Source organism: Parus major, chromosome 4A (genome assembly GCF_001522545.3).
Source record: "Parus major isolate Abel chromosome 4A, Parus_major1.1, whole genome shotgun sequence".
Taxonomy (NCBI): Eukaryota; Metazoa; Chordata; class Aves; order Passeriformes; family Paridae; genus Parus; species Parus major.
The window spans coordinates 15,755,807-15,777,199 of NC_031772.1; the positions used below are offsets into that span (position 1 = coordinate 15,755,807).

The 21,393-nt window shown below is 50.7% G+C and overlaps 2 protein-coding genes across 9 annotated transcripts in view; both read left to right on the top strand.

Moving 5' to 3' along the window:
* The window catches only part of MED12 (mediator complex subunit 12), a 36,115-nt gene extending 21,048 nt beyond the window's left edge, over positions 1-15,067 (top strand). Inside the window, exons 26-44 of one of the 6 annotated variants that reach the window (XM_033514066.1) lie at positions 91-254; positions 2,967-3,146; positions 3,292-3,363; positions 3,640-3,800; positions 3,892-4,053; positions 4,138-4,249; positions 4,465-4,554; positions 4,979-5,088; positions 5,568-5,703; positions 5,973-6,134; positions 6,687-7,064; positions 7,394-7,544; positions 7,733-7,938; positions 8,368-8,448; positions 8,653-8,870; positions 9,461-9,617; positions 12,239-12,439; positions 12,580-12,661; positions 14,636-15,067. In XM_033514066.1, the coding sequence (XP_033369957.1) occupies positions 91-254; positions 2,967-3,146; positions 3,292-3,363; positions 3,640-3,800; positions 3,892-4,053; positions 4,138-4,249; positions 4,465-4,554; positions 4,979-5,088; positions 5,568-5,703; positions 5,973-6,134; positions 6,687-7,064; positions 7,394-7,544; positions 7,733-7,938; positions 8,368-8,448; positions 8,653-8,870; positions 9,461-9,617; positions 12,239-12,439; positions 12,580-12,661; positions 14,636-14,679 (2,867 nt within the window). In that variant the 3' untranslated portion in view covers positions 14,680-15,067. The remainder of the gene's footprint in view (positions 1-90; positions 255-2,966; positions 3,147-3,291; positions 3,364-3,639; positions 3,801-3,891; positions 4,054-4,137; positions 4,250-4,464; positions 4,555-4,978; positions 5,089-5,567; positions 5,704-5,972; positions 6,135-6,686; positions 7,065-7,393; positions 7,545-7,732; positions 7,939-8,367; positions 8,449-8,652; positions 8,871-9,460; positions 9,618-12,238; positions 12,440-12,579; positions 12,662-14,635) is intronic. The other 5 variants (XM_015626633.3, XM_033514067.1, XM_033514068.1 and 2 more) reach the window with 5 other exon arrangements.
* Positions 15,068-19,385: 4,318 nt separating this feature from the next.
* NLGN3 (neuroligin 3) overlaps positions 19,386-21,393 on the top strand; it is a 39,105-nt gene continuing 37,097 nt past the window's right edge. For all 3 annotated transcript variants that reach the window (XM_015626683.3, XM_015626685.3, XM_015626686.3), the window contains exon 1: positions 19,386-19,466. The gene's annotated coding sequence lies outside the window, so the exon portion shown is untranslated. The remainder of the gene's footprint in view (positions 19,467-21,393) is intronic.

Genomic DNA, 21,393 nt, shown 5'->3' on the forward strand with positions numbered 1-21,393 from the left:
AGGGAGAGTTTACAAAATCTCAAGATATTCTTTGAGTCAGGCTTTGTGGTTAGACTTGTTGACTATGTGACACTTGTGTTTTCCTTATAGGAGATGCAGAACTGAAAGGCTCTGGTTTTTCCCACCCTGGAGGTGTTGATGATCTCATGGATGATGAGCTGGGCACCAGGAAGGCTGGTGGTCGTGTAGTAACTGTAGAAACAGCCAGCTTGGATATTTATGCCAAGTATGTACTGAGGAGTATATGTCAACAGGTGAGTCTGTCCCATCTCTAGGCATGTCCCTATCCCTTCAGCAAACGGATGTATCCTGTATGCCTTTCTTCAGGTTGGGTTTTGCAGGTGTTTATTTGAAAGATCAGTGAAGAACCTGCAGTGTTTCTGTAATATGACAGTACTGAGGATTGCTTACTGTTAGCAAAACACAGAGACAAGCGGTGCTCAAGAATTAGGTGTTGCTGTATGCACGGACTGCATCCCCTTTGCTTTGGCAACAGCACAGGGCTCCTGTCCAAAGAGGGGAGTGCTGGGAGTGGTATGCTGAGATGTGTGCTGAAGGCAAAGAAGATCAGCATGAGAAAGACAGACAGATGGTTTATTAAAATGATAAATGGTGTCTTTCAGAATGCAGCCTAAGTGTTTCTTGCAGTTAGGCTGTTAATGTATCCATGGGCTTTGCATTGCCCTGTTTAATTAATTAAAACAATGACAACAAAAGCCTTTTGCTTAGCCTAATCTGGAAGCACCAGTATTTTTATTCCTTTGTGGAAAATTGACACTTGAGGAGCTGAAACCTGGCTAATAAAGTTGCAGAGTAGCCATGCTGTATGAAAATGGATTTTGATGGGTATCCTTAGCCTTGGTTATGAGCTTATTCTCTCAGCAGGAAAGACATGTTGTTGTAATCTGAAACCTGTATTTTATATTACTTGATGTGTAAACCCACCATTAGTACTGTGTGTTGTCCTCATGCTATTGTTTATCAATTAGCTGACTGCATAGTGATGTTACCAGCTTACCAAAAAGGAATTGCAACCACCTATTTTTAAATGTAAATATCACATTCTCGATGTCACTGAAACCTGACTATAGCATTTACAGAAGCAGATACTCCCTTGCTGATTAAAGTCTATATAGGAAGGACTCGAAGTAGAAATGTTAGTGCACAGCAGGGAGTAGCAGTGTCAGGTGTCACTGCTCATACCAGTTGTTGGCAGCACTGGTTATGTAGAAGTGAGCATTCCAGTAGACACCCATGAGTTACCACCAAATTGTGCCAGACCTCCTGTAGGCTTCCTGCAGCTGTAAAGGGCTGGTAAAATGCTGTGTTTAATATTAGCACCTCTTCTGTGAGCGGTGAACTTGCACTATCAATGCCTTAAATTGGAGGTTTTGATTTCTCAGTCTCAGGATCAGGTATATATTTTATAATAGACTTCATTGTGAGGGCATGGGGGAAAGGAGCAGATTATAATTAATTTAAAGGTTTCTTCATAGACTCACAGAACAGTTTGGGTTGGAATGGACCTTAAAGATCATGAGCAGGGACACCTACATTATTCCAAACTGATCAGGGCCCTATCCAACTTGGCCTTAAACACTCTCCAGGGACAGGACCATCCACAGGTTCTCTGGGCAACCTGTACCAGTGCCCACCTCTCAAACCTGTCCAAGTCTCTCTGGATAGCATCCCTTCCCTCCAGCATGTCTTTCTTTCTTCTTTATACCAGAAAAGTGGATTGGAAATGAAGTCTGAGTTCTTGTAAGTAGCTGAGAAAGTGATAAAAAAAGTCTTCTCAAGGCTACATGTATTACCTACATAAGAAAGAGATTATTATTAAGAGATTGTGATGTAGCAACAGTGAAGAGGGGAAATGCAATAGGCAGTGGAGAGGTCACCACATCTCATGTGCAAACTTCATCTGGAATGAAGGTAATGATCTAGGCTGTGGTTTCATGAGGATTTCAAACCAGAGTTCTGACCTTTTCAAGCTTTGTGCTTCAGTGCTTGGAGTGCTGTCCACTGCTGAAGGGCCTTTCCAGCTTTCTAGGCATAGCATCAGCACCTGTGCATAATGAACTGGATCCTCATCTCTTCTTTTGTTGTCACTTCTCAGTGGAACAATTCTCTGATCAGGCTTGCTCTGCAGATGCAGAAATGCTTATATAGCAGTCTTATGTTGATTTTAATTTAATGGATTTGCCTAATTTTAAATATGAAAAACTTCAGCACTAACAAATGCTGCAGGTTAACTGTAAATTGAGTAAAGTACCTACCTCATGTTAAGAAACTGCTGCCCTTAATATTATCATACAGTTAGGGAGCATCAACTGAAATCAAGAGACTGAGAATAATAGTTTTCTGTTACCTTTTCATAAGATGTGACTTTAAAAGTGGCTTCCACTCAGTCATTTTCCTTTCCAGAGTCTGAGAAGTAAAGTAATTGGTTTTTACTAAGTGTGACAGTGTGTTTCCCATCACTATTTGATAATTAAGGTGTGTGTTTTTCCCCAAGACATGGTTTAGTGCTACCTGCAACCCTGAGTTACCTAACTTAGGACAGCTCCAGAGCTTTGTTGTGCTGGAAATAGACCAGACAATTTTAATTGATCCCTTCTGATCTTCTGAGCCCAAGTGGCAGTGTGGAGGGAGCCTGGACATGGTAGCGTCTGTGTACTGTTAAATCACATCAATATTTTCTCAAAGGAAAGAGCAACTACTGTGTTTCATTACTGCTGACTTGTCAAAGTTTGTTTCCTCTGTTCTGATTGCTGTGCTGTGCCTGATGCCTGCTGAATCAGGATAGTACAGTTCATGAAGAGAAATGATTATCAGGCATAACTGCATACTAATAAGGCTTTTATGATTTTGATGTGTTCCATGCATCTCTCTGAGACTGAAAGCAGGGGCGTTGATTTGGAATCAGACATCAGTTTGACTGTGCTGACTCTGCCTTCATCTTGCAGGAGTGGGTAGGAGAACGATGTCTGAAGTCCCTCTGTGAGGACAGCAATGACTTGCAGGATCCTGTCCTGAGCAGCACCCAGGCCCAGAGGCTGATGCAGTTGATTTGTTATCCACACCGGCTCCTGGACAATGAGGAAGGAGAAAACCCCCAGCGGCAGAGGATTAAACGCATCTTACAGGTGCAATCTGCTGGCAGAATCTGTGTCCTAGTAATTGCCTTATGAGGGGTCTGACACTCACTATGGTGGGACCTGAGGGTGTGGGGTGGTGTAGTCTGAACTGAGATAAGGAATTACGTGAAGTATGTATGTGTATGCATTACAGAATTTGGACCAATGGACCATGAGGCAGTCCTCGCTGGAGCTGCAGCTCATGATTAAACAGACAGCAAGCAATGTGAGTTTCTGCTCAGAGGGGATCATACAGGGGAGGATAAAGTGGCTGCTTATGAGTTGGTGGGGAGGTGGCCCGGCAGAAGAGGGGATAGGGAGAAAGTAAACAATGAGGGAGTCAGGCCTGTGAAAGCTAAGCATGAGAAGAAAGCAATGAGTCAGACTCCAGGAGCAGCAGCCATGGGGATGTTCGCAAACTGAGTTTGTACTGAGTTGAAATGCGGAAGCAGTAGGTGCTCTCAGAGAAGGACATGACTGTATTTTTCTTTCTTTTCTTCAGGAGATGAACTCCTTGTTAGAAAACATAGCCAAGGCCACTATTGAGGTATTCCAGCAATCAGCAGAGACGAGCTCTGCTAGCTGTACTGGTAATGGAGTCAACAATATCAGTAGCTCGACAAGTGCTACACCTGCCAGCAACAAATCCAAACCCATCCTCAGGTATGTGTAAAGCCAGCATGCAGCTCTCTTGTAGGCAAGTGTGAATCTTCAATTGCATTGCAAACAGCTTTCCTCTCCTGTGTTGCCACAGCTCCCTAGAGAGATCAGGAGTATGGCTGGTGGCCCCTCTGATTGCCAAACTTCCAACATCAGTGCAGGGCCATGTGCTGAAAGCTGCTGGAGAAGAGCTGGAGAAAGGACAACATTTAGGGTCATCATCCCGTAAGGAGAGGGACCGCCAGAAGCAGAAGAGGTGAGTCCAGGGAAAAGGGCAGCCAGTGTTTGCTGTGCTGATCCCCCAGCCTGTCAGTACAGCTCCTTCTCTGTTGTCTCCCAGTATGTCCCTCCTGAGCCAGCAGCCATTTCTGTCACTGGTGCTGACATGCTTGAAAGGTCAGGATGAGCAGCGGGAAGGCCTCCTCACATCTCTGTACAGTCAGGTCCAGCAGGTAAGGGTCTTGTTTCTCCCTTCACTTTCCTCAGGAGCTCTCCCCTCCAGCGGACAGGCTCTGGAGCATGGTCTCTGGGATATTGTCTTACCCTGTTTGGCATAGGGAGCTTGAGCTGACCATTTCTGAGTCACCAGACAGTGAGTGGTACATGCTGCTCTCTCTTCATACAGCACACAGCTGGTGAGGTTTGTCCTCTCTTCTGTATTTCTTAGATTGTTACAAATTGGCGAGAAGATCAGTACCAAGATGACTGCAAAGCCAAGCAGCTGATGCATGAGGCCTTGAAACTGCGGCTGAATTTGGTGAGCAGTTGCAGAAAAAGAGCTTAACCATCTGGGGTGAAAAGTTGTCTGCCTTTTTTTCCATTGGAACTAGCACACACAGGAGGGTCTATATATGTCCTGAGGCAAGGAAGTAGGAGAGACACTTGTGCTGCTTCTGGGTCTTAAGCCCTGAGTGGGACAGGGTGTGTGAATAAATTCCTCTGCTCTGTTTCATCAGGATGAATCCAAAGACTTGGTCTCTTTTGTAGATATGCCTTCCCCTTTGAATGCCTTTGCAGCCCACAGCACTACTACTTACATCTGAGGTTTGGCTGCTGACAGCAGTCTTCCTCAGCTCTCAGTAGGAGTTAAGCTCTTTTAAGCTCTGGTTTAAGCTCATTTCTTACTTCAAAATGTTGGTGTTTCTTGGTGTCCTTGTGACTAAACTCCCTTTCTCTGTCAGGTGGGAGGAATGTTTGACACAGTCCAACGCAGCACACAACAGACAACTGAATGGGCTGTGCTTCTCCTGGACATCATCAGCAGTGGCACTGTGGACATGCAGTCAAACAAGTAACTTCCAGTCTGATTTCTGGTCTATCCACTTCCCAAGGGAGGCAGTTGTTAGCATGGCCCTCTTTCTCATGTGAGCTGGCTGTTTCTCTAGATGATCTGTCAGAAGTGACAGCTGAAAGGGACTTGGGAGTCTTCAGGTCCTGATAGCCAAGTGCACTCTGCCATATTCAGAACAAAATTGGCTTTCCAGATGCAGAGAGATATGCAGGGGAGAGCTTAGTCTGCTTTTTAGAGGTGCTGAATGGATACAGAGGAGTCCAGTCTTAATCTGTGATACCGCACCTAACTCAAGTGGGAGTAAAACTGAAGTGTGGTATAAAAGGAAAAGGAGGATTAGTGTGGGAGGTTATTCTGAAGACTGACACTTCTAAAAGTGGGTGGAAGTCTTGACAGTCTAATAGTGTTTGGTGTTACAATGATGGCAGAGGCTTTTTATCAGCTTTTCAGGTGACTGACCTTTCTGCTCTGACCAACAGTGAGCTCTTCACCACCGTGCTGGACATGCTGAGTGTTCTCATCAACGGCACCCTGGCTGCTGATATGTCCAGCATCTCTCAGGGAAGCATGGAGGAGAACAAGCGGGCATACATGAATCTTGTCAAGAAACTCAGGGTGAGGGACACCAGGCGCTATATGGGGACCAGAGCATTCTGTGTTATGGTTGTCCAGCTATGCAGATTTATCTGTGTCTTATGAACAGTACCTGTCCTGTTTCTGCTGTTTAGATGAAGTAGTGAGGGTGGCCCCTATAACTCTGTAGGCCTGAAGGGTACAAACGTGAGAAGGAAGGCAGGGATGGAGGCCAGTACCAGAAGGGGCATAGGTGGGCTTTGGATGGTCTTTCCTGAAAAATTCAAGTCCTCTCTGTTCCACTTGTGCAGAAGGAGCTGGGGGACCGTCAGTCTGACAGCCTGGAGAAGGTGCGACAACTGCTACCACTTCCCAAGCAGACCCGAGATGTCATCACCTGTGAACCTCAGGGATCCCTCATTGATACTAAAGGCAATAAAATAGCTGGCTTTGATTCCATCTTCAAGAAGGAGGCAAGTGAAGCATTTTTGTCCGTATCACAGCTCCTGAGTGCAGGTGTCACCTTGTCCTCTGATGCCTTAAGTCTGCACAGCTTGGGAGGCATCTGTATGCAGTGCCTCATTCCCTGACAAGCTTGAAGTGGCTGGCTGCACGCAGACAAGCTGGCACATAACCATGGCCAAAAAGGGTGAAACTGGGGTGTTAATGCTTGGTTATAGCATGCTGCTGTGACCTGAGATGTTAACTAAATTTGGGGATTGTATTTATGATTATATGAAGTGTAAAGAGAAACACATAATCCCTGTCACGTAAGCTAATGGGCAAAGCCAGTGTGCAGGAGACTGGCAGAGATGGAGTGAAGGAGACTAGACAGTTGTTGATGAAGACCTTTAGAAATGACTGCTTTGCCACCTGGAGGAGCAAGGTGAGCAAGGACCATTAGCAAGGACTCAGATTACTTACTGAGAGATCTGGGTTAGAGCCTGAAGAAAGCACAGAATTACCTGTACCTTTATGGGAGCAACAGCAGGGGCTTGAAGGTTCTTATCTCTTTTGCTTTAAAGGGATTGCAAGTCTCTACAAAGCAGAAGATTTCTCCTTGGGATCTTTTTGAGGGTTTGAAGCACTCAGCCCCACTCTCCTGGGGATGGTTTGGGACAGTCCGGGTGGATCGCAAAGTGTCCAGATTTGAGGAGCAGCAGAGGCTTCTTCTGTACCACACACACCTGAAACCCAAGCCCCGCAGTTATTACCTGGAGCCGTTGCCACTGCCCCCTGAAGAGGAAGAGCCTCCTACACCTGTGGCTTTAGAGCCAGAGAAGAAAACTGCAGAACCAGCCAAGGCTGATAAAACAAGCTCCAATCCTGCCGCCTCCACGGAAGAACGCAAGAAGAAACAGAGCAAAACCAAGAAACGCAACCAATCTGCCAGTAAAACTGAGGTAATGGGACATCCACAACTGCTAGACACTCCATGTCCACCACTCCTACTTACAGAGCACTCCCCAGAGTCTTCCTGAGGAGCCTGAGAGTGATGTTACGGTGAAGATGTGATGTGTTTCCTCTCAGCTGGGACTACTGGAGCTTTATCCTCCTCTCTAGCTTGGGGCAAGGCAAACACTTTCTTAATCCCTAATGGGAGGAAAGGAGTTGGTCCAGATCAGATAACATGCTTGGCTTCCTCCTGTGGACTTTTCAACGCTTTAATACTCTTCCTCCATTCATGAATTCCCAATGCACATTGATCTTTCTTACTGCTTTGTCTTTGCAGGACTTTGTGTTGGGCCCTAGCCGAGGGGTTTCGTATGGAGTTGGTATGCCAACAGATCTCTTGCATCACCAGTCAGGAAGCACCATGTCAAGGCTGGCATATGGGCAATCACCAGTGGGTCTCTATGCCCAGAATCAACCTCTTCCAGCAGGTAGGTGCACAGGAGAGCCAAAAATATTTCACCTCTCTGAGAACCTTTTCTGTGTGATGCTCCTGTGCAGGTCCCTGCACTTTCTTCTTTTGCCTGTTGTGTCTAGGTACAGTGATGAACAGTCATTCTGGAGCTATGAGGTGCAGCAGTAGCTGTGACTGCTCTGCCTGTTTCTCTTGCTCTTGCAGGTGGCCCTCGCCTGGATACATCCTACAGACCGGTACGCATGCCACTGGGAAAACTGGTTCAGAGTCGCCCGCCCTACAGTGGTGTGCTGCCTCCAGGCATGGGCAGCATGATGGGCATTGACCCCTCCTACAAGCCAGCAGTGTACAGGCAGCAGCCTCCAGTGTCCCAAGGACAGATACTGAGGCAGCAGCTGCAAGCAAAATTGGTAAGTCAGATATGTGCTCTTGCTGTTGCTGACTCCACAGTATAGCATGGCCAGACTGTTCGGTGCTGTCCCTTTTAGCCAGAACTGCCCACCTCTGTATCTGCTCTAGAAATATGTTGTTTCTTGTGTCTGTTCCTCTAGTGCCACCTGCTTTGTGGGCCTGTGTCATTAGCAGTTGGAGGAGGTTGTCACAGGGTGGCCACTGGAGAATGAGAGGAGCATATCCTGGCTGGGGATGGCAGGTTTTTTAGTGGCCTCTTTGTCCCACGTCAGGGTGAGACAGAAGTCATGAGCATGTGCCTGTTGTGCAGCAACCTCGTAGGTTAAGCAGTGAAACCACTTGTCTGGTTTAGTGGGAGCTGCTAAAAGAGCAGCAGTGTTCCTGTCCTTTGGAGATGTTGGAAAAAGTGCTTCTCTCTTGCCTTTCAGCAGGGCCAGGGCATAATGGGCCAGCAGCCCGTGCGCCAAATGGCTCCAACCCCGTCTTACGGAGCACTGCAGCCCTCCCAGGTAAGCGGCAGTGACTGCAGGTAGAGCTGGAATCTGGCTCCAGCACAGGGCAGCAGCTTTGGTCTTGCTGCTAAACCCTGAAAGTGCTTGGCTCCTCTCCCTAATGAGCTTCCCTGTGTGACAGTATTTACAGGAGGCTGATGTCCTGTGTTCTGTGTTCTTTTGCACCCCGTGACTAAAAAAGGCCTTTTTGTTCCATTTCAGGGTTACACTCCGTACGTTTCCCACATAGGCCTTCAGCAGCACCCCTCCCAGTCAGGCACAATGGTACCTCCTACTTATTCTGGACAGCCCTATCAGAATTCCCATCCCAGCTCTAATCCTGCTCTAGTGGATCCTGTTAGACAGATGCAGCAGAGACCAAGTGGCTACGTGCACCAGCAGGCCCCTGGCTATGGGCACACCTTGGGCAACACACAGAGGTACTTCCTGCCTTATGGGGTGTTAATAAACTCTATTTCATTAAGGATTTCCCTGCTCTGCTTGCACCACTCTAATAGCAAACTGTTAAAACCCTATTCTCCTTGCTGTACTTTACTTCCTCACAGAAACAGCATTGTCCAGCTTTCTGCCCAGGGAAGAAACAGAGAGATAGGATGAAATTGGGAAATGCTAGTTGTAAGCAGGAAACTGTGTTACTAGTCAGAGAAAGTTGGCATAGAAAGTATGAGGAAAAATTACCTGGGAAAGTCATAGTTTTGGTTTTAAATCTAACCAGTAGGTCATCATGAAAGGGCTAAATCTGAGATTTCCATTGTTCCTGAGCAGGCATAAATCCAACAGAAAAGCCATGCAGAGCAGTGGAATGGTGACTGTTACTTAGAGCTTCTAGAAAAACAGATTGCATTAAACCCTTGAGAGGCCCTTGTGTCCCTCACCTTTCTGCAGAGACAGCATGGATTGCAGGGTGCTGTTTGGGCTGTCTCACTGATGTCTGAAGTTGTGTTTGGATTAAAGAAATCTGGCTGCCTGTGAATCTTTTATTCCATGAGCTTGTCCTCTTCTCTTGCAGGTTTCCTCATCAGTCAATACAGCAGACCCCCATGATGAGTGGGATGAACCATTTGGGTCCACAGGGAGTTCCCTCAGGAATTCGACCCAGCCAGATCCTTCCTGACCAACAGCAGCAGCAGTACCTGAGGCAGCAGCAGCAGCAACAGATGCTGAGGGTGAGTGGTTGCTGACAGGAGGAAGGCTGCTATAGCTGGAGGAGGCCTGCCCAGTGCTGCTTACCTCTGCCCCTCTGTGTCAGGAAGGATGTCACTCTGTTGGGGGCTGTCTGGCAATTTGCTAGGCTGTTCTCCCTTCCTTACAGCTGGCCACTCCTGATGGAGATTCCTGCTGCACTGCCTTGTGCCAGTCACCCAGCATGAGCTAAAAGTCTGTTCAGTCCTCTGGCCTGTGTCCCACCTCTTCCTGCTCCAGCTGAGCCAGTAGATTCTGCAGAAAGTTGTTGCACAAGTGTGGCAGGAACTTGAAATAAAGTGAAAAGCCTCCTGTCCACAAATGAGCAGGAAAGTTGGTCAAGATCATCTTTAGGGGCATATCTGCATTTCTCAAAATCAAAATAAGTATTGGTTACAGTTTCCATTGGCAAAAAATCTGGCATGAATCAGTCCACATACTCCGTTTCTTACAGCAGATGGTGAAAAACTGATCCAAAGCCAACTGTTAGACCCAGCTCTCTAGGTTCAAAGAAGATCACAAGGCATGAGTCAACAGACATGAGTATTCCATGGATTTGTGTTATGATCTTATGAATATTCTTACATGAAATAAAGATACATTTATAGGAATTACAGAAATTTATTGAATTGACAGAGAAACACAAATAGTTTAATTGGTGAATCCTATGCCTTATGACAAGGCCTAGCAAACCTGTGGAATATGGGGAGACTTTACATGGCAGAGAGTGCTGAGTCTTTTTGTTCAGAGTGGCCTGAGCAAAACAGTGGTTCCTGCAGAGAGCTGCAGTCAGCAGTATCTGAGAATTGCTGCTTTGCACTGGACAAGAGAACTGCCTCTGGCATGGTCAGCAGCTTTTAGTCCTTTTGATAAAGTAGCACCCCCTGACTATTCACTTTGAGTTTCTTTCAGCATTCTCCATCAGTCATATTTAGAAGAACACGCCTCAGACAAATTGCTAACACTTCTCTTAGCTCAGTAACTTCATGTATGCCTTCAGCATTTAGCTGAGTTTGCTTGGTTGCTTAAAAAACCCACAAAGGTGGAGTGCCCAAGCTATCCCATTAGTGTGGCTCCTGCTGTGTTACCTAGGGTGTGCCTGGTGCTATAGCTGATTTTCATGGAGCAGTGGCTTGTGGAAAGGATGAGTGGCCTTTTGATTTGTCTTATGTGAGTTGGTAGACAAGAAGGAAGAAGAACAAGAAGAAGGAAAAACATGAAATTGGTATCCTGGCTCATTTAGTCAGTCATCTGCTTTCTGGTGTACCCAGGTCACAGCATCCATGTCAGGAACCTGTGACCAAACTGGTATAAGTTGGAAGGCTTTTCTAGAAACTCACTCCCTTTAGCTTGAATCCTTGATCCAATGTGTTCATGACTGATTCTTGTATGAATTACTATTGTCCACTGTGTCCTGTTTACTGGCTGTTCTTTCTCACTGTTATTTGCCCAATGTACATTCCTAGGGAGCACTTGCAGCTTCCAAAGGTCAGGTTCCTCTACCCTTCTTTCATAAGACACTGTTCCCTCTCCTGATTGTATTTCTGTTAGTTTTCTGAGTCTGTTCAAGATTTGAACCTTGTCCTTTTGAGCCAGTGATTGGAACTGTACCTACCATCACCACATTGGGTTTGTTTTGATAGCATTAGGGTTTATTTCTACTAGGATTCTTTTTTTTTTTTTATCTAGAGAGTTAAAAACTGCATTGACAGATGGGAGAATTGTCTGAAAATTAGGAGAAATTAAAAACCTTGAGATTTCTGGGTATGTTTGACTCCAGCACACTGAGTATTCTTCTCAGCATAACTAATTCTGTAAACATTTGGTTTTGAGCACTGAATCCAGTTTTATCCACATCCTTTTATTGAAGTGTAACACCAGCTGTCATGAGTGGCAGGGAAGGACAGCTAGATAGATTGAAGAGTTGGGGGACATGACTGAGAAGGAAAGTCTGAAATAGCTGGATGTATTGCATTAGAGAGACAAAGACAACAGGAGAGATAAGTCTCCAAATTTTTTATCTTAAAAAGAAAGGAAAAAACCCATTATCTCTTCTTATCCCTAGGCTGTAGCACCAGAAATGGCCTTAAAACACAACATGTGAAATTTCAGGGTAGAGATTAGGGAAAACTCCAGTAGTAGGAGTAGCTGACCTGGAGTGGACTGTGTAAGGAGATTATAGGAGCTCTGTTGCTACCTCTGAAAAGAATCTGAGAATGAGTCAGGCAAATACTCATTATTCATTATTGCTGATCTTAACCAGGAGGCAAGAGATGAACCAGCCAGCCTTTTGAGTTCTTAGTTTTCTATTCTTGCACCTCGTTTGCTCCTAGTAATGACCAGTAGACTCAGAGTTCTCTTCTGTCATCTGTCAATACCTCATCTTGCAGAAAACCTTTTTGCTGTCCTTGTATTTCTTGCTGTTTTTCAGCCTGGGGTGGAGTCCTGGTGAAATTTGAGTAATTTAGGTACCTGTAAGGAAAATGGTGTACGAGGGTGTTTTACTGCATGGAACGTCATTCCTCCTTAAGCCTTTGCTGTGCCCCAGTGCTGTGTGCGTTGCCCTGACAGTTCCCTGATGGTCCCTTCTCTTTTGTCTTCACAGCAGCAGCAGCAACAGCAGCAGCAACAACAACAGCAGCAGCAACAGCAGCAGCAGCAGCCCCAGCCACCACAGCCCCAGCCCCAGCAGCAGCCCCAGGTGTCCACAGTGCCTCAGCCACAGGCGCAGGGCCAGCCCCCGGGGCTGGGGATGCAGGCTCTTCCCCCCCAGCAGCCCATTGTGAGTGTTCCCTCGGAGGCACAGGGACGTGACAGTCCGGCACAGATCCAGCAGTGCTCCACCTGCATCCCCCCTTTCTCCCTCCCTGAGCTTCCCAGGGCCTGTGTGAATGCTGAGGCTGCCAGCCAGGTGGTGTGGCTATAACTGTGTTTTTCTCTTTACAGTTCCAGCGCCAGGGCCTTCAGCAGACACAGCAGCAGCAGCAAACAGCTGCTCTGGTTCGACAGCTTCAGCAGCAGCTTTCCAGTAAGCCTGAGTGTTCTTGATCCTGTTGCTAGTCTCTTCCCTGCTGTTTTCTATTGCAGGTACCCTGGTGTAGAGAAGCATGGCCAAGCCAGACGTGTCTGTCTGAAGACATAAATTATGCTGGCAGGGAGGTGGCATCCGAACTTAGAGCTACCAGCCCAAGGGGGCACAGCAGCAGGGAGGGCAGTGCTTACCAGCTTGTGAGCAACCTTCCAGACCTTCCTCCTGCTGCCTGCAGAGGGACAAGGGAGCTGAGCCTTTGTAGGGACTGCCACACAGCTTTCCTGGAAGCATCCAGTGTGTGGCTTTAAAATCATCTGGGGCTATTTCCTCGTGGGGTACAGTCAGGCTGTAATCCTGGAGCAATCACTTGGTGGATGACCCAGAGACACTGTGGTTGTGTTGTGAGCCAGACAAGACTTCTTGGAGGCAGGAGGGGTACTCTAGGAAGTGTAGCTGCACACTTGCTTTGTTTGTGGTGGTCACAACAGGGTAGTGGCAGAGATGTTGTTCAGTCTGGCACTGTATTCCTATAATCGGTATTGAATTACAGGCTGGAGGATCACAATACAGAATTCAGGGTCTATGCTGTTCCCTTCTGAATTGCCTGCTGTCATTGTCTTCTATCACCTTACTGGCTTTTCTGCTCTAAAAATGGCAGAAATGCTATGAAAATTTTGAGAAACGGACAGCACAGTTGATAGTTTGTTTTTTTTAATTTTGCACTGAGAGTGAGACTGTGCCAGACTTTGTAATGTGTGGAGTGGGGGACTTGAAAACTGTGCTTATACTTGTTCCCTGATGGAAAATTCTTAGTCCTTGTGGCCAAAAACCTCCCCAAACCAGGTTTTAATGTGCTAAGCTTCCCACTAGCCTGATTCAGAAATGATAAGTCTGTGCCAAAGGATCTCAGCCAGGACATTCAAGTATAGGAAGGCCTTGTATAAGAATCTGAATATAGCAAAAGAGTCTCATTTTTGTAGCCTTCCTATACAGTAAATGCAACTGTTGTACTGGAATAGATGTGTGGGTCCCATGCAGCCTTCAGCTTCCATGCTGCCTCCTTGGGTTTGCATCACCTCCCCGTGGAAGCATCTGGAGTTCTTATTTGTAGTGCCAGGGATGGAGTGGAAAGCAGGAAGGAAACCAAGACCAGCCTGCAGGAGGGGGACTAGGGTGTTTTGGGCCCAGGATAGGTTGCTGTAGGAGGCTCCAGGGTATCCCTGAATGTCCAGGAGAGTTGAGAAGGCAGCAGGCCCGCCAGGTTACACTCCTCTCCTTTTACTTAGTGGCTTAGGGTCACACATGCTGATGTTTCAGGAAAAAGAACTACAGAATTTCATGTATGGGACAGTAATCATATATACTGTGAGCATTGTAAATCACAAAACAGCAGTCCCAGCAGTTTGGAAGTTAATGAGGTTCTTGAATGTAACTTTACCATGTTTCCTGCCTTTGTGTCATCTGGAAGTCCTTTGGGCCTATATGGAGATACTGACAGGAAGTCAGGAAAATTTTCTCTGAAACCTTCCGTTTCTAGGAGTGCTTTAGGATGAGTGACACTGGCTAGCTCAGTAGCTTCTATGGCTGCAGAAGTTGTAGAGCTGACATTTTATAGAGCTGACTTTCTTTCAAAATCACAAATAATTAATCCATAAACTCATTCTCCCAGCTACTTGCCACCTTTCAGGGCTTTGTTATGGTCCTCCAATTCCACCATGCAGGATGGAGATGTTTTCCATGTAAACTTCAGGATTAGGACCAGAACGTGTCTCTTCCTGAAAGAATGTGGGATCCTGGCTGTGCTGCTGCCCAAAGGCTCAGGCAGATCTGCAGCACAGGGAGTACCACAGTGCTTATATTTTCCTTCTCATGGCCTGTGACATTCCTCATACTGCACTGGTGATGTGGGGAGGGGAATCTCTTTTCTGAACTAAACCTTGTGACTGTTCAACTCTGTCTTGACCTCAACAGATACACAGACACAGCAGAACAACAACCCATTTGGACGCTACTGACCTGTGGCACTTCAGCCTGATTCAGGAGGGAGACATCACTGTGGATGGATACAGCCTCTTCAGCCTGACCCACACTCTGGGGCAGCCCCCAACCTCTGTCCTTGTGCCCCCAGTGCTGCTGCTGTCTGTCTCACAGGGAAATGCCAGGAGAAGCATTTTATTGTACAGAGAAAGTGTTTTTACTATCCAATTTCTACAAATGTTTATGGAGATCCCTTGTGGCTGATAGTCTCCCTTCCCACTTTGGTTTCAGTTTTTACTCAGTTTTTGGTATTTTTGTTAAAATAATGATTAAGACATTGTAAAATTTTGTACTTTATTTATACCAGATGAACTCCATACTGCAGACATTCTCGGATGAATACAGAGAGCTTACTTTGCAAACTGAGTGTGTTTTCAGAGCCTGCCTTTCCTCCTCAGCACTCCTCCCAGTACAGCCCAGCAGCACTCTACACACATGGTCTTCATCTCTTCCTCAGTAGAACTAACGTCTGCATTTTTAGCTTTTGTGAAGGCTAAACAATTTCATTTGGGAAGGAAAGCTCTTCCCTGTTTATTTCATAAGCTGGTGTTCACATACTTGCAAAGGTTTTTATGCAAGCTTTGTAGGATTTATATGTTGATTAAGGGCTTTACTGGTAGTCCTGTTGCATGTTCCACCAGGACACCAGTGTAAAGCAAAGAGGGACTTCTATTGCAGGGTAATTCTGAGCTCTGACAAGCCCAGCTTCCCCCACCACAGCAGTTACAGAGATGCTCAAGCTCCTTACCTCTGCAGTCTAGGAGGAGCTGCAGACTGAGTGCACTCACAAGTGCTTCTTGTTTCTCATCACAGCAAGGTTTGGCTGATAAGCACCAAGGCTCATCTGTTAGCTCCTTCCTGACAGCTTTCTCTGCATGGGGAATGTGCATTCTGAACTTCTGCCCTGCTTCGTGTAGCCTGCTGGCATGAGGTCTGATCTTGGTGCTTGCTACACCTGGTGTCCATTGAATCTGGAAGCCACCTGTACCTTTTTTCTCTCTTGGGTTCTTCCTCAGGGGTTGGACCTGTGGTCCCTGTGGTAGCTTTTCTTGACCAGTGCCTTCCTTCTGTCCCATGGGACAGTGTGGGAGAGAGTGAGGCCACAAGGACTGAGCAAGGAGCTGCACCTGATCTTCATCTGAGGACAAATAGTCCTGGAGGGTGGACCACTGCATGGAGGCAAGCTCAGGGAACTATGAGGGATGGCAGTGCCCCAGGGCAGTGCTCCTTGTCCTCGTTGATGGGCCTGTGTCTGCTGTCCCAAGAACTGGAGCTTGTGCCCTTTCCTTGGAAGCACATGTGAAGCTGCTCTCTGGGGCTTGCTTAGCACTATGTTCTCTCTGCCCTGCATGTCCCCAAACACCTGCACCTATGCCAGGCTCTTGCCATGTGGCTGCAGAACCATTGGAAGGTGTTGCTGGCCAGGCCTGATGGAGGAGACACAGTTGTTCATAAGGACAGGGGCTTGCCCCTTCTGTGCATCCCTGCTTGTCCCCTTCCATGTGGATCATCCTGGGCCACAGCTCTGAGTTGGCTGTTGCATTCCCCATCTTCCCCCTGCCCCAGGGGGCTCGTGCCAGGGAATCTGCTTGCCGGCTGCCCGTGTCCTGTGACCCAGACATGGAAGCCCTGCTCCTGGCCATGGCTGTGTCGGGCGGCCCCTGCTCGGAGGGAGCCGTGGGTGCGGCAGGAGGACTCCGCGCCCTCATCCTGCCGGGGGACGGGCGGACACGGAGGGGCCACTGCCTGGGAACACGGGGCACTGTCTCTGCCCACAACATGCCATGCCCCCCTTCCTGGTGTGTACGGTCATGGCCGACAGCCCCCTCCTCTGCCGGCCCTGGGAGGCAGCTGAGCCTGCGCCAAGCGGCATCTTGGATGCTCCTTCTGCATCGCTGCCGCGCCGGCGGTGGGAGGGGGGCGGCTCTGCAGCAGCCGGAGCGGGCTGGGAGGCAGCACAGCCGGGCTGACTGGACACGGGTGCACCGGGGTGGCCCTTGCACGGCAGCTGGGGCGAGGTGGGAGTGCTGCAGTGCGAGAACACCGAGTCGGGTGCTGACCTCCTGCAGGGAGCTCTGATGGGGGGATCTGGTGAAAGCACCCCAGGAGCCCCCCTGCCTTCCTGGGAGAAAGAGGATGACTTGTCCCTTCCTGTAGCAAAGTGCCTGCTGCCACAGGACCCTTTATTGCATGGCCCAACAACAGGGCTGGCCCCGCTCTTCCTCTGTCAAAAGGCTTCCCCCAGCTGTGTCAGCTGCTTGGCAGGCCAGGTCTGTGTGGGATGAGCAGCACTCCAGAACTCTGTTGTGGTGACAGACGCCAGGCTGCCACGGTGTCCAAGATCCCACACAACCCTCAGTTTCCAGTGGGTGCAGGAGGTTGCAGGGGGACGTGGAGACCAGTGCAAGACATGGTCGCAGCACAGGGCTGTCTGGGGAGCTGTGCTCTGCCTGGCCTGGCTGCGTGCCTTGCAGCTGCTGTGCTGCACATTAGCACTGAGCTGCTTTAAGCAGGTCTGACAGCTTCCAGTCCTTCTGCTCCTTCTCCGAGTCGTGGCTAAACGCTGCTTGTGACAGAGCCAGAGGCAACTGGGGGCATTTTAATACACACTGCCCATTGAGTAATGCACACAGCTGCCCTGCTGCGGCCACCAGTCCAGGGAGGGGGTGGTGCAGGGCTGTGCCTGTTTGATGCTGGGCTCCCTGAAGGAGATGCTACACGGGCTGTGCCCGGCATCTGAGGAGAAGCCTGAGATTGCAACAAATCTTGATGCATTGGGGTGGATGGATGAGCTGAAGCAGGCTCTGCCCTACGCATCTACCCCACCCAGCAGCCTGGCATAAAGGGTCTCCATGGACCATACCCTGGGCAAAGGTGGCTTGTCAGGCACTGTCAGAACTGGTGTTGTGCAAGAAAATCGATCACTGCTCAGTCAAGCAACTGAAGCTGGGTGTGGAGCAGCTGTGTGAGTACCCAGCTCTCCTGCAGTGCTCATGGTGGGGAACAGGCCACAAGGCACTGCTGCAGCCGTGCCTCATGACCCCATCCTGAACCGGTTTTGTTGGGCAGTGGGACCCAGGGAGGTATGCCTTATGCCCTACCTGCTGCAGGGCAGCTCAGCATCGGTCCAGGAGCCCCTTCAAGATGCTTCCCAGAGCCAGTGAACCCTAGTAAGCACGGAGCAGGGTTGTGCATCCATCTCAGGCAGTGCTGGACTGTATCGCCTGCTCAACAGCATAGTGGGTGGCAGCTTGCAGCTCACCCTCTCTCTCTCTCTATATATATGTATCTATATATCTCTCTATCTATATCTATATATATATAGGGTGAGCTATATCATTATGCCCTATATACATCCTGTGTATAACTGGTCAGCAACAAGATCAGTCAAGCTGCTGACCACCTGTAAGAAGTCCCTGGGTGAGATAGCAGGGCAGGAGAAGCAGAAAAGCTCTGCCCTGCTCTGCAGCAGCAGCTGGAAGGCACTGGGGCAGATGAAGCCCTATGTGCACTGGGGTGCAGGGATCTCCCTGTCACGGCACATTTCACAGATTCAGTGCAGGTGCCAGGGGTGCGTGGGAGACTCGAAATTAATTGCTGCCCTTCAGACGCTTCCATGCAAACATCTTAAACAGGAAACGGTGCCTACTCGTGGAGGCATCGCAGCTGATGCTACCTTGGCAATAGCAGAGGGAGGCAGCAATCAGATACATCCATCAAGACCCAAATCCATGCCCTGTTTCAAATGATTTCTGTAATCCCATCAGGCAAGACTGAAACATTGCTATGGGCAGCGGCAGGCTGTAGGAGAGGCGGCTCCTGCCAGGAGGCCATGAGTGGGAGGGGAAAATACCCCCATGCTGGGAAGGGGAATGACAGAGGTGCTGGGTCTTGCTGCGCGGTGCTGCTGGGAGCCTATGGGGCTGTGGCTGCTGAGACTGAAGCCCGGTGCGTGGCAGGGCTGCGCCGGGCCCCAAGACTGAGGCTGGGATGGGACACCCCATACTGAGTATCTGCTGCACCCTCCCTAGACCCGCTGGGCACTGCGGAGCAGTACGAGAGGCGGGGACCGCTCCCCTGGCTGTGGGGAAATACGCCGGGGCTGAAGGGAGTTCCAGCTGCTGTGGGGTGTGCCGGGGCAGCACGGCCCAGGGCTATGCGAGGCTGGAAAGGGACCCTTGCAGAGTGACTGGGGCAGGCTGCAGTGGGGCAGGATTCTGTACGCACAGGACAGTGCAGGATGCCCGGGGCCGTGCCGGGATGCCCCCACAGATGGGGGTTTACTGGGGTGGTGCGGGGTGCCCCAGGCTGTGCAGGTGTCTCGGTGGGGAAGGTGGGGGTGCTGATAGCAGGGCAGTGCCGGTGCCGCGAGGTCTGGGGGGCCTGGGGGGATACCGGGGCGCAGGTGCGGCTGGTGCCGGTACCCGGAGGGCGCGGTACCGGACTGCGCGGCGCTCGACTGGTGCGGCATCTCCTCGGCGCAGCGACCGGGGCGGTGCAGGTGCCGAGGCGTGCGGTACCGGGCCCGGCCGGCGCGGCGGCGGGGCCGTGGGATGTCCGATCAGGGCGGTCCCGGTGCCGGTGCCGGGCGGCGGTGCCGGGCAGCGCGGCGGCAGCGAAGGGGTGCTGCGGGCGGCCCCTCCCCAGCCCGCCTCCGCCGTGCACGCGCCGCGCGCTCCCGGTGCGGGGTCGGGCCGGACTGAGCGGAGCGCGGGGCAGCCGCCGCCGCCACCGGCATGGCCCAGCCGCGCCGCCGCCCCCGACGGTGAGTGCGCCCGCCCCGCCCCGCCCCGCACGGACCGGCCCGGCCCGGCACGCCGCTGCTCGTGATGGGGAGCGCGGCCGGACGGGACCGGACCGGCCCCACGGCGCGGGGCTGGGGGTGGCCGCCGCTCCGGCCGCGGGGCTCTCGGGAAAGGGGCTGGTCCCGGTTCGGGTCGCGATCCCGGAGTCGGGCGTCGGAGCGGGGCGCGGCGGGGCGGGGGTTAACGGGTGGGGCCGAGCGCGGCGGCGGCGGGTAACGGCGAGGGTTAACGGGGCCGGATGAGCGGCCGCGGCGAGCCGGCGGGTTGCCATGGCGACGTGCTGAAAGGGGGATTGTGCGCCCGCCTCAGCTGCGCGGCCCGCATCCCGGCCCCCGCCCCGCATCCGCCGGGCCGCCCGGTCCCGCTCGGCCCGGCCCGACAGACCCAGCACAGAGCGGGGAACAGGGGCTCTCCGGGCTGGAGCCCACTCACTCCAGGGATTGGGATCCTCCCCCGGGCTGCGGGGTGTCTGTGGTGTGGTGTAGGTACTGGGGGTACTGGTGTAGGTCCTGAGGGGTGAGTTATTTGGGGCGCAAGGTTGCTCCTGGTGCTGACAAGCATGAAGCTGCTGGTGTGAGCATCCCGGGGTCAAGGGCAGGCAGGAGATCCCCTTGGCTCAGTTTATTTGGCATAGCATTAGGAATGACATTAGCCATTGGGCTCCTGGAGTGAAAGGGCATTCCCTGTTTCTCTCTTGGGCCAGGGACTGAGTTGGAGGCAGGCTTGCTGTCAGACATCTGGCCGTACTCATCCCTGGGCAGGGCAGCAGGCCAGATACCCATTCATGCATCCAGCCATCCATCCCTGAGTGGGGAGCTGGGTGCAGGGGTTGCTGGTGGCCCCAGTGATGCACGCTGTGACTGGAGCTAGCACCGCTCACCTGAGCTCAGCTCCATCGTGCTCGAAGCCATGGACAGGTGTGGAGGATGACACTGCTGGGGTCTGCCTGCATCCAGTGCTGTCAGCAGCAAAGGAGAGAAATGATGAGGGACCTGAGGCTTTTGTCCAGCCAGTCAGTTTCTGGGCCACACTCTCCCAAATGGTGACACTTCCCTATGCCTCTACTGGCAGCCTTTCCCAAGGCCACAGATCTTCCTTAGGGAGGTGGCTCTGACATTACATCTCTGAAAGGCTGGGATTTTCCTTCCATCCTTTGAGAGTGCCTCATCTGATGCTGCTGCTGGCTTGGCCCCAGGTGATGGCAGAGCCAGGTCTCCATGAGCCCCTATGCTGGCCATGCTTTGTGTCAGCCTGGTGGGACCTTCCTTTCTCTGTAAACCAGGGTCCTCTTTGGAACTGGGAGCATCTGCCAGCTGGGTGAAGAGTGGATGTGTCCTCAGAGAGGGAGCTGCTGGTTGCCAAGGCAGGCTCTTAGCTCTGGGAGATGCTTGTGCCAGGGGTGCACCCAAGCACCCACGTCAACACCTGGTGCAGGGCTGGGCACCCAGAGGTCTCCATTGGAACCAGACCTCTTCTTGCTCTGCAGGCGGCCGCCACCAGAGCTGGTGTCTGCAAAATGGTTAAAGGCTGACATTTAGAGGTCACACTTTTAGCACTGTGCATGTGTTTGCTTCATTTGCATTTGCAGTTAGCCGGGCTCGAGGCTTTGCCACTCGCATGTGCAGTTGCCATGGTTACGCGTGCAGTCGGGATGTGGAGTTTGGTTGGACACCTGCAAACACGCAGCTCTCAACCTCCAGAGCACGAGCAGAAGCTGCCAAGGTGCAGGGCAGCCCTGGGACATGGGTGTGAGAGCCCTGCACAGTGCTGTGCTGAGGAAATGGGAGCTGCAGTGCCCGTCTTGGCAGGGTGTGCGAGGTGCTGCCTTGCACTGACTCCAATTGCCCACACTCAACAGCAGTGAGCATCTAGGGCAGCCTTGTTAGA